Genomic DNA, 16,303 nt, shown 5'->3' on the forward strand with positions numbered 1-16,303 from the left:
TGCAAAATAAAATACAAAACCAAGAAACTTGTGCACATACACGTAATTCAACAATAAAGTGTACAAAACCATCGTCTTTAGCAGTACTTCGTATTTCTGCAACTGGCATTATGCTTAGCAAGGAGCTAAGCTACTATTGTGAAAGACACGAAAATGACGAACTGTTAAGTCCTATCTGCAGCTGATCAAAAACACAATAAACTGAATAGCTTTGCTCTCAATCACTTCAAAAAACCAGAAGGGCAAAAACATCCGAACACCCTCCCAATGCCATTAACGCAAATAGCTTCAAACGGAGCGAGAACAGGCGAAACAGACAGGAAGGAGAAAAGCAGGCTCGAGCTAACAGCAGCAAAAGGGAGGAGGAGATTTAAGCAAAACAGGGGAGAAAAGGGCAGTAATTGCGGCACCGAGAAGCGGGGAGGCTCTGGGGCCCCGAGACTGACCTGTGCCGTCGCTGGCGGACACGGAGAGCGCCGGTGAGGAGAGTTTAGGCCGCTTGGCTGAAGGCGGGCCCGGCTCCACCACATTCTCGGCCATTTTTAATTTTTTAGACAATCGTTCAAAGCAGAAAGAAGGTGGGGGGTGAGCCCCAAAACCTTCACGTTCTTCTGGGGCCCGGAGTCAGCTGAAGAACAACAATAAGGCCGAGCGAGGAGGACGATCTGGCCGAGAAGGGGGGCCAAGTTCCCCTTTTTCTGCTCCTCGGGCTCTGGGAGGGCGGCAGCAGAGAAGCTGGGAGAGGTGGGAGCTGGGGCGGGCGGGGGTGAGGCCTCTTCCCCCAGGCGAAAGGGCTGAACGAAGATGGGAAGAGCAGGTAAAGCCCCCGCCAAAAAAAAAAAAAAAAAATTAAAAATGGAGGCTGGTGAATATTTAAATTTTTTTTAGTAAAATTAATCCCGGCTGTTGTGCTGGTGCTTCCTCGCCGCCGCCACCATCATCATCTTCATCCTTCGGGGGGTCTCCTCCTCCTGCTGCCTCCTCACCGCCGCCATCAGCCTCTTCCTCCTCGGCGCCGTCCTCCTCCTCCTCATCGCCACAAGGAGGCGGGCGAAGGAGAGGAGAGGAGGAGGAAAAAAGAAAAAAAGATCACCGTCCTCTAGCAGCGGCTCCTTCCCCCTCCAACACCACCCTGCGAAAAAATACCCACCGCCAGCGACAGGGCTGGGGGGGAGGCGGCGGGGGGGAGTGGCACAGCGTGCGCGGGGTCCCCAGCTCCACTCGCTTCTTCCTCGCCCGTCGCTAATGGCTGCAGAAAGGGGAGCTGTAAGGATGAGGAGGGTGAGGATAAGTCCCAGGAGTCTCCGCTTCACATCTTGTTGTGCAGGGAAGGAGGAGGGGTTGTTGTCCTGATGGAGGCAGCACCGATCGCGGGATGGGAAGGTGGGGGGCGGGTTTCAACACCCTTTCTGCCCCCTCTTTTTCTCTTCTTCCCCCTTCCTCTTTCTCTCGTTCGCAGTAGCAGGCTGCCCCCCCGCTCCGGCGCAGGCAGAGGGGCCGATCCCACAGCAGCGGCAGGAGGAGGAGGAAGAAGCCGGCCCCTCCCGCCCTCTCTGCCTACCTTCCCCCTTCCCGGGCGGCCGAGGATGGTGGCAGGGAGGGGGCTGCCCGTCCCAGCTCCCCCGGACCCACGGGCGATGCAGGGCGCGATGAGCGAGGGAGGAGACCCTCGGCTGTTGTTCGGGCGCGGTGGGGACTCCCCCTTCGCCTCTGCGAGGGTGGGGAAGGGAGCGAAGAGGTTGGAAGTCGGGGTGGGAGGGGAGGCCGCGCAGCTACCCCTCGGAGAAGAGGATCGAGAGGTAAAATTAAAATAATAAAACAGGAGAAAAATCACGGCGGGGAAGGCCGGGGGATTCGCCCCGGAATGGCCGGGCGGGGGAGGGGGTCCCCGGCGCTGCCCGGCGGGGGGGGCCGGGGCGGGACGGCGGCAGCGCGGGGGCCGAGCGCAGGCTCCCTACTGCCCCTGCCTGGCGCTCCGGGGGCGTGTGTGCGGAGCGGGCAAAGCGGGGGCGGAGGGCAGTGCGGGAAGAGAGAATTCCGGGAAAAGGAGAAGAGAGAAAAGGAAACAGAAAGAGAAGGAATAGCGAGGGGACGGGCAGGCTGGGGTTGGGGGGGGGGACGTCTGGATTCCTCGCTTCTCTCCCCGTCCCCTGTCCGTGCCCCTGGGTCTCTGTGCGCTGCCCTCCCCCTGCCTCGCCCCGTCCGGCTCGGCCTCTCGCTCCCTTCTCCTCCCTCCGTCGCTCACACACAAACAAAATGGCGGCTGTTGTTCCTTCGCTCTCCCGAGCCCTCGGAGGGAAGCGGCGGTGGCGGCGGCGGCCGGAAATGAGCCAAGAGAACACGGGGGGCGGGGCCGCCACCGGGGGCGTGGTCAGCTCTGTGGGCGGGGACACGGCGGGGCGGGTCCGGCGGCGTTAGCGCACACAATGGAACGCGGGGCGCCGGCGGGGTGGGGGGAGTGGCACCGCCCCAGCCGCCGTCACGAGACCGCATTTACCCAACCAGCGCTCGTCTCTCTCCGGGCTCTTCCGCAAACTCCGCTGGCCTCGCCCCTTAAAGGCGAAGGGTTTTTCCCTTAAAAAAAAAAAAAAAAAAGGCTCCTTCTTCCTGCCCCGCCCCATACGGCCTTATCTGTCGGCCCAAAAGTGCGCGGCGTAGGCCCAGGGGAGCCTGGCCGGACCTTGTGGCCGCCCCGGTCTGTTGCTGCACCACCCGGTGCCTGCTGCCCGGCCCGGTGGGCTGAGGCGCCGGCGGGAAGAGCGCGGTTCTTTCGCCGCCGCCCCCCTTCCTTCCTTCCCTCCCGACCGCCGGATCCCGGCCGGTTCCCCGCGGCGCCGGCGGGCGGGGCCCTCCTGCCGCCGGTCCCGGGCCGTGCTGCGCCACAGACATGGCAGCACCCGGCCAGCGAGCAGAGGGCCTGGGGAGCGGAGCCCGCACCCCGAGGCCCCCGAGGTGGGCGAGTGGATGTGCGAATCACACAGTCGCATAATAAATTAGATTTAAAAAGACCTGAAATCATCGAGTCCAGCTCGTGACCGAACACTACCATGTCAGCCAGACCGTGGCACTGAGTGCCACATCCAGTCTTTCGTTAGACACCCCTAGAGACGGAGACTCCTCCACCTCCCCGGGCAGCTCCCAATGCTTAACTGCCCTTTCTGTGAATAAATTCCTCCTAATCCGGGGACGCTCGGCACTGCCCATCCCGGGGGTGCCCAGAGCTGCCTCAGGCTCCCGTCGGCGTTACAAAACAGACAAAAATCCCCAAACGCCAAAGGATAAATAAGCCCACAAGCCCCGCGCTCTCTGCCAGGCCCCAGCGTGTGCCGGGGATGGCGCAGGGCACGGTACGAGGGATCGCAGAGTCCTGACAGCGCTCCCGCCCATCAGAGGGGCTGTCGCAGGCATAGGTGACACTGGCGCGGTCCTTAGCCAGCCCTCTCAGCCCCCGAGCCGTCCCAGAGGTTACGGGCCACGAGTTTTCCTCAAATCTCTGAGGGCTCATCCGTGAGGAAATGCCCGATCCCGGCATTTCCCTTCGGTGCGTTTGGACTCCGTCGGGCCGCGCACCATTACGAGATAGGAGTGGAAGGGAAATGCAGGCACGTGCATGTTTTGCATGGAGAATCAGGGGGTGTTGATCCAAAACCGGACATTTGCGAGGAGGACTTCCCTTGCCGCTCACCCTCAGGGCCGAGCTCTCTGCAATCCACGTAAGAGCCGCAGCAGGTATTTGGGAAGAGCCTAGACTAAACACAGAATCAATACTGCAGCCTACAAGAGGAGCCTACTGGCAGGAGGAGATTCACAGCCCTGTAAGTTATTCACCAGCTCGCTCACATACTCCCACTCTTCAGCTTCCCTTGTTTGGGTTTTATTTTAAACAAGATTGTTCTTGTCTCCCCCAGCACAAAAAGGAAAACACAAACCACTCCAAAAATGCCCAAAGATTGGATTTAGCCTTCCTGAAAATTCTTGAATGCATAGGCAGTACGTTAAGAGAGGTGGAGAGAGCCTTGCCACTACAAATAAGCCTCAGGAAAATAATGTGTAGTGCAGAAAGCCTCAAAACTAAAGCTGTCAGGGCTAACAGCCTAAAACTTAACAGTGACACCTTAGAAACTATGTTAGTGGTTTTCACAGGTTTTTTGCCTTTTATTGTTTCTAAATTTCCCAAAATATGCCAGTTATAGAGATTTTATGTTACCTCAGGTTTTTGTTTTGTTTTGTTTTGTTTTTTCCAGATTGACTGTTTCTCTTGTTTGTGAAGCAATTTTTTAACACACCTTTACTTTACTTTAACTTTTTGGTCTCATTAGAATTAGAAGTTGACTGAAATAAGTCAATATAAAGTTGTCAGACTATCTGGAGACCCTTAGACTACAGTCCAATAAGGAATTGGTGCTGGCTTTATAAAGATGCTGAAGTGCACATAAACACCTAAATGCTTTTAGAAGTCAGGCCCTTACTAAACAACAAGTTTGGAGCAAATAAAATATTTCAAATAAGAGTTTTGAGACACTTGTTCCTATCTAGAGACTAGATCCTACCATTCAGTTCACCTGAAATTGTGCTGACAAACAAAATAAAGTGTTTGTTTGTTGGGTTTTTGTTTGTTTGTTTTTGTTGCAGCTTACCCTCTGGTCTGGCTACCTTTCTGTCTATCCTTGAAAAGGGTTCAGGGATGCATACCTGAACTGTGGAAAACTTAAACTCTTACATAAATGTTACCAAACCAACATATGTCTTCTGAATATTAATTATATATCTATAAGTGATTAACTGATACTTTAGTAAAGCCATAGTTCTGCCTTGCAAGCTTCCTGCCCAGTAGAATATCTTAGTTCTTTAGGCATTAAAAGGTCATATTCAGTTGGCTTTCCAGATTAGAGATTTAAATGCAAGCTGAAGTATATGGAAAACAAATAGAAAAGAATGTTATTTGTGGTATTTTCCTAAAAAAAGGCACCAAAAAATAAAAGAAGGAGGAAGAAAAGGAAAAGCCAGGAAAGTAGGGTTATGATAAATCAAATATATATATAAACAATGACAAAAAAACTGTTCAATATCTGTTAACTTTTCTCAAATCACTGCAGTTTTCTTAAATGAACCTTGGTACATGCACACAACCCATGACAGATAACATTACTGGAAAGCAATAACAGAACATAAAGCATACTAAGAAGCAAATGCATAAACTTATAAAAATAAAACCAGGAGGATATTATAATATTAAAAGTAAAACACACCTATTCATTCAAAAACTTCTCTTTGCTTCAGTTTCCCCATTCTTACAGCAAGGATAGTAATATTTATCCCTTGAAAATAATGCCTAGAAGAATTGATTAGCTCACTATTGTCAGTAATTACAGTAGTCATTATGTACTTTAAGATAACTGGATGAAAGGACCATGAGTCCAGTTAAAATGAGAATCTGCTCAGGAAAGCAATAAGAGAGGAATGCAGAGCCTTGAAGTTTTATCGTGGGATCTTGTTTGGCCTTAGCTGGTAGTTACTGAAATTTGTAAGCATGCCCAGCTGCTTTGAGGGCTACAAAGAACAAGATAAGATCCCTTTGTACTGCAAAGGTCAATGTGATGCCCAGAGCTCAGCAGTCCAGCTTCAGTGAGATGAGCAGGCAGAGGAATAATAATCTCCTTCGGCCCAGAGAGAGCTGGGACTGTGGCCTTCCCCTTCCAGCTGCTGGATAGAGAAACAGTGTAAGATCTCAAACTCACCCAGCCAGCCTTCCCTGCTCCCTAATGCTGCTCGGGAAATAATTTATACAAATGAAACTTCCCTGCTTCCCCTCAGCAGGATTTGTCCTACAGCCTGTGGCCCTTTGAGTGTCTCTGAAAGATGTGGACTCTTGGAATGGAAAGCAGGAGCCAGGTACAGGGCACTCCTATTCTCTCAGTCCTGTTTTTGCTTGCAGTTTCCAGCTCTATTATCTTTTTTTTCCCTGAGATTTCCAGGGCTGCTGTTCATGTCTGGCAGGTAACTTCTGTTCCCTAGCTACCTCATGCCACTGCAGCACTGCTCACACACCAGATGGGGAGGGAGGAGGAATGACCCCCTTCTTTGTACCAGCGAGGAGGTCTAGGCATGGAGGGTCCTTCCTGGCACAGGTGAGAGGGGTGAGGAAATTATTTAAGGCCCCAATTTATGCAAGTAATGCCAGGCTGCAGCTACATTTCTGGAAAGCAAGAGCTAGCTGTGCCTAAGCAGAGAACATTGCTCAGTGCGGCATCAACATTAAAACCCAGCAGCGTTTTGATATGAGACAAATTTTATTAAAACCATAAGAAGCAACCATCCAATAGTTGGTTCTTTCTTGCTTTTAGCGTATACATAAAAGAAAGGGTTGGCGTTCTGACAGCAAGCAAAATGCTTTCAGTCCTCAGTCTCAGAAACACAGGCTTCCTCGGTCACACAGTTTCCAATAGCTGCAAACACAGAGTTATGTTGCTAAATGTTAAGGGCTCAGCTGTTTACCAGAAGAATGTTTCCTCCCTGGAACACATGGTTTTACTTAAAAGAAGTTCTCCCAAAAACCCCACTTTATTTAATTAGCAAATGCAACATTATAGTTCTAACAAACATGCCATGCTGTCTTCCCTTACAAGAGCAAAATAGGAAAAGAAGACAAAAATTGACCTCTCAATTTACGAGAGGGGCAGAAGTACATTCTGCCTAGGAAATATTGCAGCTTGGAGGTCTGGTGATCTAGAGCCAAATCTTGTGCTTGAAATGTATGGTACTTTGTGTGTCGTTTCCATGTCCTGGTTCATGCTGAAAGCACAAATGCAGATCAGAGTGAGAGGCTTGCATGCTCTCCCAGCTTTTACCAAGGGCTGGTCAAATCTCTGCCTCTCACTTCCCAGGTTCAGCTCTCCCCTCTGTAAGGGGGAGGTGATCCTACTCCCCCTTACAGAAAGTACATTCAAATAATTAAATAAAAATGTAGTACTCTTGTAGCTTCTAAATGAAATTACACAGAAATTAATTGCATTTACATCAGCAGTTGATTTATCCCTGAGTATTACCAGGATGCAAGCAAGAGCTTCTAGAATGAAATTATTATATTTTTAATTAAGGGCCCTTGAACTTGCCACATGCTTTGAGCTTGTGGAGAGTGAAATGATGGCAAATTTTTGAACAACTCAGTCAGCGCAGTAAAGTATTTACGATTATCTGCTAAAAAATGATCATTGTGAGACAGAGCTTAAACTAACATGGGAAATCTGTGCTGAAAGAATTACAGATATTGTAGCAACCCAAAGGAAGCATACTGTTCACATTCCTCTTATTTCTTTTGACTCTTGTATCCAATAGAAAAGTTCTTGATAAGCTTTATTGCACTGCAGAGGGTATAAACAATGCACTTTGAAATCTGCTGAGTTTTAACCCAAAACTTATCTTTTCATTTGTTTCCTGAATTGTCCCACAGACTCAAATCTACACCACACATGTGTTTATAAAGAAAAGAATACATTTATTACTGCCATATAATCCCTTCCTTTCTTTTTTTCCCCCTCAGTATATCTTTTTTTTTTTTAATTTGCTACAACATTCTTCTATATGCTGAACTGCAATGTGGTGTTTGATGTCTGCAATTAATGCAAAGAGAGGGGAAAAGAAACTTTTTTTCCCTGCTGTAATAGTTTTTATGTTTCAAGATTTAAAATTATTTCTTCAATGGAGTCAAGCAGAAATTTACTCTGTGACACGGAAATGTGCTGAATCAAGAGGTTTTTAGTATAGAGGGTATTGGCCTTCTGACAGAGCTAATGGGACCCTGTTGTTCACAGGATAATACACTCAACACAAACTGAGCTGGTTTTGCAGCTGCCATGGAAGAAAAAAAAATCCACAGAAAATATAGGTCTGGTTGAGGGTTTGTTTTTTATTTTTTTCTTTTTCTGCTTTTCTCTAAAAAGCTCTTGTACATTCTTGGCTTTTTGACATGAATTCTTTCCTTCTACATGCAACTAGAAGTCAATTATTAACTACAAACACCAGAATACAATTGATTCTAATGCAACCACTGTGTGTAAAACAATATGGTTAATCCTCAGTTCCTTACCTTCCTAATTTATATAGACTTATCACTTCTCTTCCCAAAAGTTTCCTTGTGAACCCTCACATTTCATTACCTATGAGGTTTTTTTATTTTGGTCCCTTGTAGCAAGGGATGCTGACATCAAGCGACACCAGACATTCAGTTCTCATTCCCTGCCTGTCCCTCATGTCAGGCCTGGAAGCCTCAGAGAAGGGAGGATCACCCCTGATAGTGCACTGCAGTGAAAAGGCACCAAGATAGCAGCCAGAATGCAGAAGGTGTGGCAGCACCCCAGCGGTACACTTTTTCTCCTTGAGCTCCTACATTGTCTCAAGCTCTGGAAATACCATTTTCAGAGAGCAGAGGTTTATGGGCTGATTTGTGATACTTACTCCAACCTCTTTTGCCATCTCAGATGCCTTCCCATTGACTGCAGTATAGACATGGGAGAAGGGTACCACAGGATGCTCCAGATTCAGTGCATGGAGGTGGTCACAAACCGCACCAGTGGGGTGTCAGGGAAAGGCCAGTCACCCAGTCCACCACAGGCACCATAATAAAGGTGCAACCACCTGAGATTAAAACTAAAACCTTTTGAGATGGCTGGGCTGGTCATCATTTCATACACCAACAGGCCCCAATGGGAAAGGAAGGTCGAGGTAGTCGTGATATTCTGTCAGTAAGGACTTGTTTATCATTCTTTAGAAGTGAAGAAACATTTAAGTAGCTTTCAGGGGAAGGTAGAGAGCTTTTGTAGTGGTCAGAAAGTAACAATTTCAAGGTTGATGTTACTCCTCTGTCCTCAGTGTTTCTTTGACTGCAACTTTGTTGCTAATAAAGAATCAGCTTCAAGAAAGCAAAACACGAAGCTGGAGGTGCACAATCAGCATCACAGAAGGCCAGAAACATTGATTGTTTCATCATGTGATAAATAAGTATTTTGTGCAGATGTTTGGTCCCTGTGTGAAGGGGCTTGGCCATGGGCATGCTGCACGGTGCTGCTAAGACAAGCACCAAGCCCAGGAGAAGATTCTCTGGGTGACCAGGACACTGAGCTCCCTGGATGGAGGAAATTCTTTTGTCTTAGCAGGAGGAAAAACCATTGTAACATCAACCACACAAAAAATCCAATTTGCTGCTGCTGCTGCTGCTGCTGCCCTACACAGTGATCATGGGCTCCATGTTTGAGAATGGACAGAGGAGACTTTGCCTGGCCATGCTGGATGTGCTCCTAGCATGCCTGCTGCCTGCCTCCCCTGGGACATCCTGGGAATCATGTCCCAAAGAGCTGCTCTGGCAAAAAGGACAGTGCTGCTGGACAAGAGGAGATGCAAAACTCACAACACCGGAGTGAGAAGCATAGTGGAAAGTCTGGCAGCTGGATGTGTGAGTTTTCTTGGCAGCTATGCAGGGCTTTTTCTTGTTTACTCTGCTAGATGTAGACATCTGAGTTCCTGCTGAAAAGGAACAGGGGTGTTCAAAGCCTCTTGTGATTTTGCAATTTGCTGGTTCATATATCTTCCTATCTGTGTCACTTACAGATACATATGGATAAATGTATATGTATATTTATATACCTCAGAGGTATCAGAATTAAATGTGTTTTGTTTTGAATATTCAAGGCATTCCAGCATAGTTAGCTCCTCCAAGAAATTATTTTAAAATCATTTTCACCACAGTGAGCATCTTCCAAAGAGGAGTGCATCAACTTCCAGAAGGTGAGACGTGTGGAGAATTCCCTGTTGCCATGCAAAGGAACCGAGCCAAGGACTAACAACAGTGGTCTGACTCTACAATATGAAGGGGGAGCACGTCTGTGCTTGCACAGAAGTATCCCACATCAGTGCAAAATAGGCCTGTAGATTCCTCCATCCCTCCTGGGTATTTCAATTAAAAGCCGAGAAGGAAGTCCAAGAAAATGCCTAAAATGGTTTGAGTCCTTCCTCACGATCTGGAAATGGAAGTCTGCGGTGACTAACTCCAGCCCAGCCACCAAACCCCTCCCTCCCCGACTCTGCATTGCTCTGTTCATTCCCAGCTCCTCTCCTGCGTTTGCAAACAGTCGGCAGTGGAAACAGTGAAGCAGCCTGGCTTCGAATGCCAGCACCACACAAGTGGTATGCGACTGCAGCAGGGACCATCCCCAACCCATCCCCGTGCCTAACCTAGGAAGAAGTGGTTAAAATCTGATGGGGGCAAGGCTTGATTATAAGCAGAACAATGACTTTAAAAGAGGCTGCCGCCACGCCTGCAAACAAAGCCTGATTAAATCCTTCCATGGGCTTAAACTGGCTTCAAAACAGGCCTCTAGCAGCTTCTCCAGTTTAAATAAAAATTAAAATTCTTCTTTATAATTTCTAAGCCAGTTCAGATGATGTCTCCTGACTTTATGACAAAGCTAACAGCAATATTCATAAAGAACAAAATTAGCTAACCGAATGGTAAGCAAAGCTGCATCCCTTACCCACTCAGGGTTGGTAATGTGAGCTTTTTGAGCTTTTTTTTTTTTTCTTCTTCTTCTTCTGCTCATTCAATTGTGGCTATGCATTTGACCTGAATTTGAAAGCATCAAGCCTGAAAAGAGTTGTCTGGGCACTGGGAGCAGAGGGAACTCATGCTCTGATGGTGGGTTACTCCATGGGCACCAGTTTTTTCTCTGTTCACTCACACTGTGTGACAGGAATGAAGTCTCAGCTCTTCTGCTCAAATTTTAACCATCTAGGTGCAAATACCAAGTGATTTTGTGTGATTTCAGCTGTTCATTTCCTTCCACCACCCATCCACCTCACATAAAAGTCCATTGACACTTGTTTCTTGTGTGTTACCTATCCCACAGGAGTGTGTCATCTCTCCTGGTATCCAAGAACTGTGACAATGCAAAAAATAAAGAACAGTATGTGATGCTTTTCACCTCAGTTCTGTATTGTTCAAAATCTTACAGTTCAGAATCTTACTTTCTCTTTCAGTTTAATTCAGTCACAACTTTTCCCCTAAGGACTTTAAGAGTCAGAGCTTTCTATGCTCCTGAGTAAAGACTAAGGGAGGATAAATCATCCACTGTGGGCCCCAGGATGCCCCATCCGCTCCTCTTTGGTTGTGAACCACGGAGAAACACATCCTTGAAATGTTTGACTGCTTCTGAGACAAAGCCCTTCTTGCTCTTCATTCAGCAACGCAGCAAGATCTTTGGGAGACCAAAAGTGCCTGGAGATGAATTTATTCACAGGGTGTATGAGGTGCTGGCTGAAGAGATGCAGAGCTGAGCTGCTAGCATATGCCCTACCCAAATTTACTCCTGCCCTCAGGCTGTGACCTCAGTGACTATTTAATAGTGTAAACCTGCCTTATATATTCCCTGCAGAGGTGATTAAAAAGGATGATCACATGAAGGAACACCTGAGCAAGGATATCACTAGATTAATTCATTATTTCTGCTAAGCTAATTAAGTATTAAGGCAGATTAATTAAGTGATCACATCAAGATCATTACTAAGATCAAATCAATAAATCAGTAGATTCAAATGGTTGTCCAACAGGTTGTGTATCTATCAAAGTGACTTGTGAATTCCACTGAAGGAATTACTTAGATTTTAATCTTGTCTAGGAAGATTTCAAGGAGTAGGCAGAGTCTTTCCAGGCTAAAACCCCAGTCAGTTTTCCAGCAGTGAAGAACATAGGCCTTTGAAAGATATAAGGATATTGAAGGAGCTATCTCTCCTGCTTCGAAGGGGGATATCCAGTCTTCTTTGGATTTTTTGCCAAGCTTTATGACCCAGGTCATATGGTAATCTTGTTTTCTCTGTGTTTGGGGATGTAATGTAACAGGCATCACCATGGTAACTTTCCTTTAACACATCTTTCTTAAATATTAATTTTACTTTAAAATGTATTAATGTTTATTGTCTATATATACCCTGTTTCACAAGTGGCCCAGTTTTTCTCCACTGCCAAAGCAGAAGGGGTGGTTAGGTGAGCCTGGCTACTTCTGAATAATCGTGTTTTCAGCTCTAAAATCTGCCATCTTAACTAATTTACTACTTCATTTTAATATTCCTCTAAGGGTATTTTACACACTAGCACACCTGGTCACCCATTCACACCCATTCAAGAAGAGATGGAATTGATTAATTAAAACAAAGTTAAAAACAAACTATTCCATTTCATCATTCCTTGGAGGATTTAATTCACATCCATATTTCTTCATTACTCCAAGCACTGAAGGCTTCCTCTGGGCACACAGCCTGGAGCCTGCTCAACCCCCTGAAAGCCTTTCCTCAAGTCTAGCTCATCTTCCTCTGTGTGCATTATCCAGACCAAGGCAGCAAGGCAGCATGTTCATGTCTTTATTTTGGGTAGTGGATGATACAAAAAACAAACAAACAAACAAACAAACAAAATCATGTTTCTCTTATCATTATCATTTCTACACTTATAACTTCTACTTAAATCAGCCTTGGCTTCACACTGTGGGGCTGTCAGGCCACTTGTGAACCCTGGAGCTTTGGATGGTATCTGTCATCCAGGACCCTCATAACCTGTGTCAGGAAGTCCCACCAGCAAGTGACCTTTAATTTTGGATGATCAGTTTTGATCATATATCTGTAATGCAAAATGCAGATGTGTAGGAGGAAGCCTCGCCAGTAAAGTGGAAGTTTGTCTTGCAGCAGAGGTAGAGGGATTGTCATATGCTGCCAGTGGAAATCTCCCAACTCTCAGAAAAATACCTGGTGTCCTGCTTAGCACATCTTTCTCCTTGGTGAAGTTTCTTTGTGCTAGTTCCTCCTACAGTTAAAATATTGTGAATTTCTTAAGGGAAAAGAATTGGGATGCTAACTTGGGGAAATTTTTTCCCTTACTCTCATGGCTTCTATCTAAACCTACAAAACACTCTTACGTTAATTACAATTTGACAATTAAAGTTTTCTCAGTATTGACTCTACTTTGAGTATATTCTCATATCACAATGTCCAGTCCAAACAAGGGTCAAAATGTATTTAAATTCCTAGTTCATGGAGGCCCCAGGCTTGCTGGTAATGTGGTGGAAGGCTTTTCACATTTCTTTGTCACCAATGTGAGTTATAGCACGCCTGAGGCAATATGTGGGCCTTAAAAATAAAAAATTAAAATGTAAAATAAAAGATGCTCTGGTTCTCCTTTTGCAGAGACAGCACAAATAAGGGGGTGAGCTCTGCATAGTGCTCTGGTAGAAAGTAATTTCCTGATTTAGGGTGATATGTAGCTAAGGATTTTGACTGATCTCATCTATATGTATATTCAGTCTTTCTGAGATGCTATTAGTAAGCATAGCTGAAATTTTAATATCTTATTTTGTTTTATAAAGCCTCTTTTGAATTATTTTTAGGGAGAGTTATCTTTGTTACTTGCAACATGACACAGCTTTGGGTCATCTGCAGGTTTAATCAACTTGATCTTTTAGGCAAGTAATTTACATGAAAACCATGTACAGGGCTGTGACCAGGACAGATCCTGGCTCACTCTCACTTGGTCCACCCTTTCATTTGGGAAATAAATCACCTTTAAAGTCCAGAATAGCACAGGGCTTTGCCTCTAGACCTCCGCTAATTTTATCAAGTGTGTTTTTCTGCCTGTTTTAGTAGGACATTGCATGAGACTGGGCCACAGCCTGTCCCAAGCTGAGCTGCTTTACCTCTGGAGCTTTTGCTGTTAGTCTGCTTTGAGAGGAAAGCTGGTTGGTGGTATGGCTTGGTCTTGACTAATCCAAGTTGGCTCCTTCTCATCTCTTTGTCATCTCATGGATGTTTACAAATAAATTCATTATTTGTTCTGAAGTGTTACAGCTAGGCTGATTGGTCTATGATTCCCTTGGCTTCTCTTGTCTTGACTTTTCTCTTCATAGGAACTCCTTTGGCCTCTTTAACTTGGGGAGTCTTGGCATATCCATCACTAACTCCCCAAATTAACCCCTACTGTCAGTTAGTGCTGGGTGAAATTGCTCCTGCACAATGAAATAAAAAATGTTTACCTCATCTGTGTGCTCCCTAACTGCTGGAGCTCACCTTAGGTCGGGGCTGGCTCCGTATGGTGGAAAAATCTCTCCTCCAACCCTTGCTTTCAAAGAAAGGCTCAGAAGTCTTCTGTTGTTCGGTCTCAAGGTAGTTTATTGCAAGATGTCGAAAAGATTTTCTTCTTGAGCTGCTATGGTTTGCTCAGCAGCTCAGGCAAAGGCACACACACACCCTGACATCCTTTCTGACTCCCGTCATCTTCTTCTCTCCCCCTGCCCAGGGCTGGTGCTATCTTTTATATGGTACATTACGTGTTAAATGTTTATGGTTTTTCCCCAATGCTTATTACCTATATTAAATGGTGCCTTTCTACTCTAAACCAATCTGTGAGTGCCAACATCACCAAGAACATGGAGGTAAGGAAGAAGAAAGAGGGAGGACAGGATAGGCCCAAATCATCCATCTCAAAACTTCTGACCCCCATGTACAAAACCAAAACCCCCCCTGTACAAGACTTAAAACCCCCCTGTACAGCACTCAAAAATTCTTCCCTTTACTTTGTGACTACTTCTACTATAATATCTAAACTTTTGTGACTTCTTGTTCTTCCTGCAAGGTTGTTAAACCATTCCATGGTTCAAATCCAAAATCACAGCTGTTTCCAGCTGCCTGCCAGGGACTCAAATGCTTCTGACATGGACCTGGAACATCCAAAAATGTCTGAGGGACATTTTGAGTTCTGACACCTAACCACTGTTTTCTTTCAGGATTGCATCTCATTCCCTTTCTTGGCTGCCTATTCAGAAGCAATATATTCACTGTAGGCTGATAATTAAAAAGTACTAAAAAGTACTAAGGACTTTGACTTTATTGAAAATATTAATCAATAGCTTTTGCTATTTATTGGGTAGCAGAGCAACTCTTTCCCTTACTCATCTTGTTTTTACTATATGAGATTAAGTCTTCTGTGAACGGTGCCCGATGCTGGAGTCAGAAGTGTTCAGTGCCCTTTTTTAATCAGTGCATGATGGGGAAGATTTTTTTGGAGACAAATTGGTTGATTTCTGGCTGCTCTTGGTTTTCAATTTATTTCTTTTTCTGAAGTTCTTCAGGGTTCAGTCTCAAATAGAAATTTGGGCTGCTAAAGACACTGAGATCACCTCCCATCCCCACGGCTTGAGGTAAGCCCTGACAACTCAATCACTGTCCTAAGGCCATGTTTCTGAAGGTCTCTTCCCAACATCCCAAACTCTCCACATCTGCTCAGTAATTCTTTAGGCAAGGGGGCCAGCAGGAAGGACGCTGTCTGCACAGCCTCCCACCTGTCTCTCTGAAGGGACATCCTCCCTTTGAAGGACAACTCCCAATGTCCCTTTTGGGATTCTCCTGCTTCTCCTGGTGTGCTGGAGATTGGTGCTGCTCCTGAAGGCTGAGGCTCCCCTGCATCCTTTTGGAAGCCCCGTCACTATGGCAACTGTGTGCAGCTTTATGATCTGTTTGTTGTCCACCTCTCTCAATCAGAAAAGCTTTTGGAGCTTTTATATTTTCAGTGATTTTCATTCAAATTCACTAGTGGGTGGTTTTGAATACACTGTGAGGAAAAACTTCGAGGAACTTATGTGGTTCACTGTTGCATTCTTTTTTTTTTTTTTTTAATTATTAAAAAAGACTTTTTCTTGATTTTATATTCATTTTGTGTCATTTTCATGACTGCTCTGAGAGCATCAGAGAGAAAAAGAGAATTTTTTACTTCAGCCCCTGATTTGGGGGCAAACCAAATTGCTCGCCATGATCCAGCTGGTGTGGCTGTGGCACTGAGAGGGCAGCAGAGCTGCACATGTGCTCCCCTGCCCCAATTCTCAGGGGACCAGCAGGAGCCAGGCAGAATGGATGAGAACCCTTAGGGCCTAAAGGCAATTTTGCCCTGGAGCAGACCTGTGGGTAGCCCAGGGAGATTTCCTTCTTGGTGCTCCCAACTCAACCAGGGGATAAATGAAACAGATGAGCATTGATGGTGAAGCCTCAGTGTATGCACATGGTAAATGTACCCATCTTTTCTTACCTACTTATTCATCACCAAGGGACATTTCAAACTCTAGTGGTCACTCTTCCCAGCTTATAAGCTAAAGCTTTTACCTAGCAGGTCATAGCACTTCTGATTTGATGATTATTTTAATGGCGCATCACTACTTGCATTTGTATCCTTCTTGGCCCATTCCCTCTCCAGGGCTTCTGTCTCTGTGTGTCATAGAGA

General features: G+C 45.9%; 1 protein-coding gene and 1 long non-coding RNA gene across 2 annotated transcripts in view; both read right to left on the minus strand.

Annotated features, from left to right (window-relative positions):
* EP300 (E1A binding protein p300) overlaps positions 1 to 856 on the minus strand; it is a 61,039-nt gene extending 60,183 nt beyond the window's left edge. Inside the window, exon 1 of the mRNA XM_004175906.6 lies at positions 447 to 856. Within this exon, the coding sequence (XP_004175954.5) occupies positions 447 to 540 (94 nt within the window). The 5' untranslated portion in view covers positions 541 to 856. The remainder of the gene's footprint in view (positions 1 to 446) is intronic.
* Positions 857 to 866: 10 nt separating this feature from the next.
* On the minus strand, positions 867 to 2,320 carry LOC140682212 (uncharacterized). Its single transcript, XR_012053532.1, has 3 exons — positions 2,246 to 2,320; positions 1,151 to 1,264; positions 867 to 1,029 (listed from the first exon to the last, which is right to left on the minus strand). It is a non-coding gene; the product is annotated as an uncharacterized lncRNA (long non-coding RNA).
* Positions 2,321 to 16,303: the final 13,983 nt, after the last annotated feature.

Source organism: Taeniopygia guttata, chromosome 1A, assembly GCF_048771995.1.
Source record: "Taeniopygia guttata chromosome 1A, bTaeGut7.mat, whole genome shotgun sequence".
NCBI lineage: Eukaryota > Metazoa > Chordata > Aves > Passeriformes > Estrildidae > Taeniopygia > Taeniopygia guttata.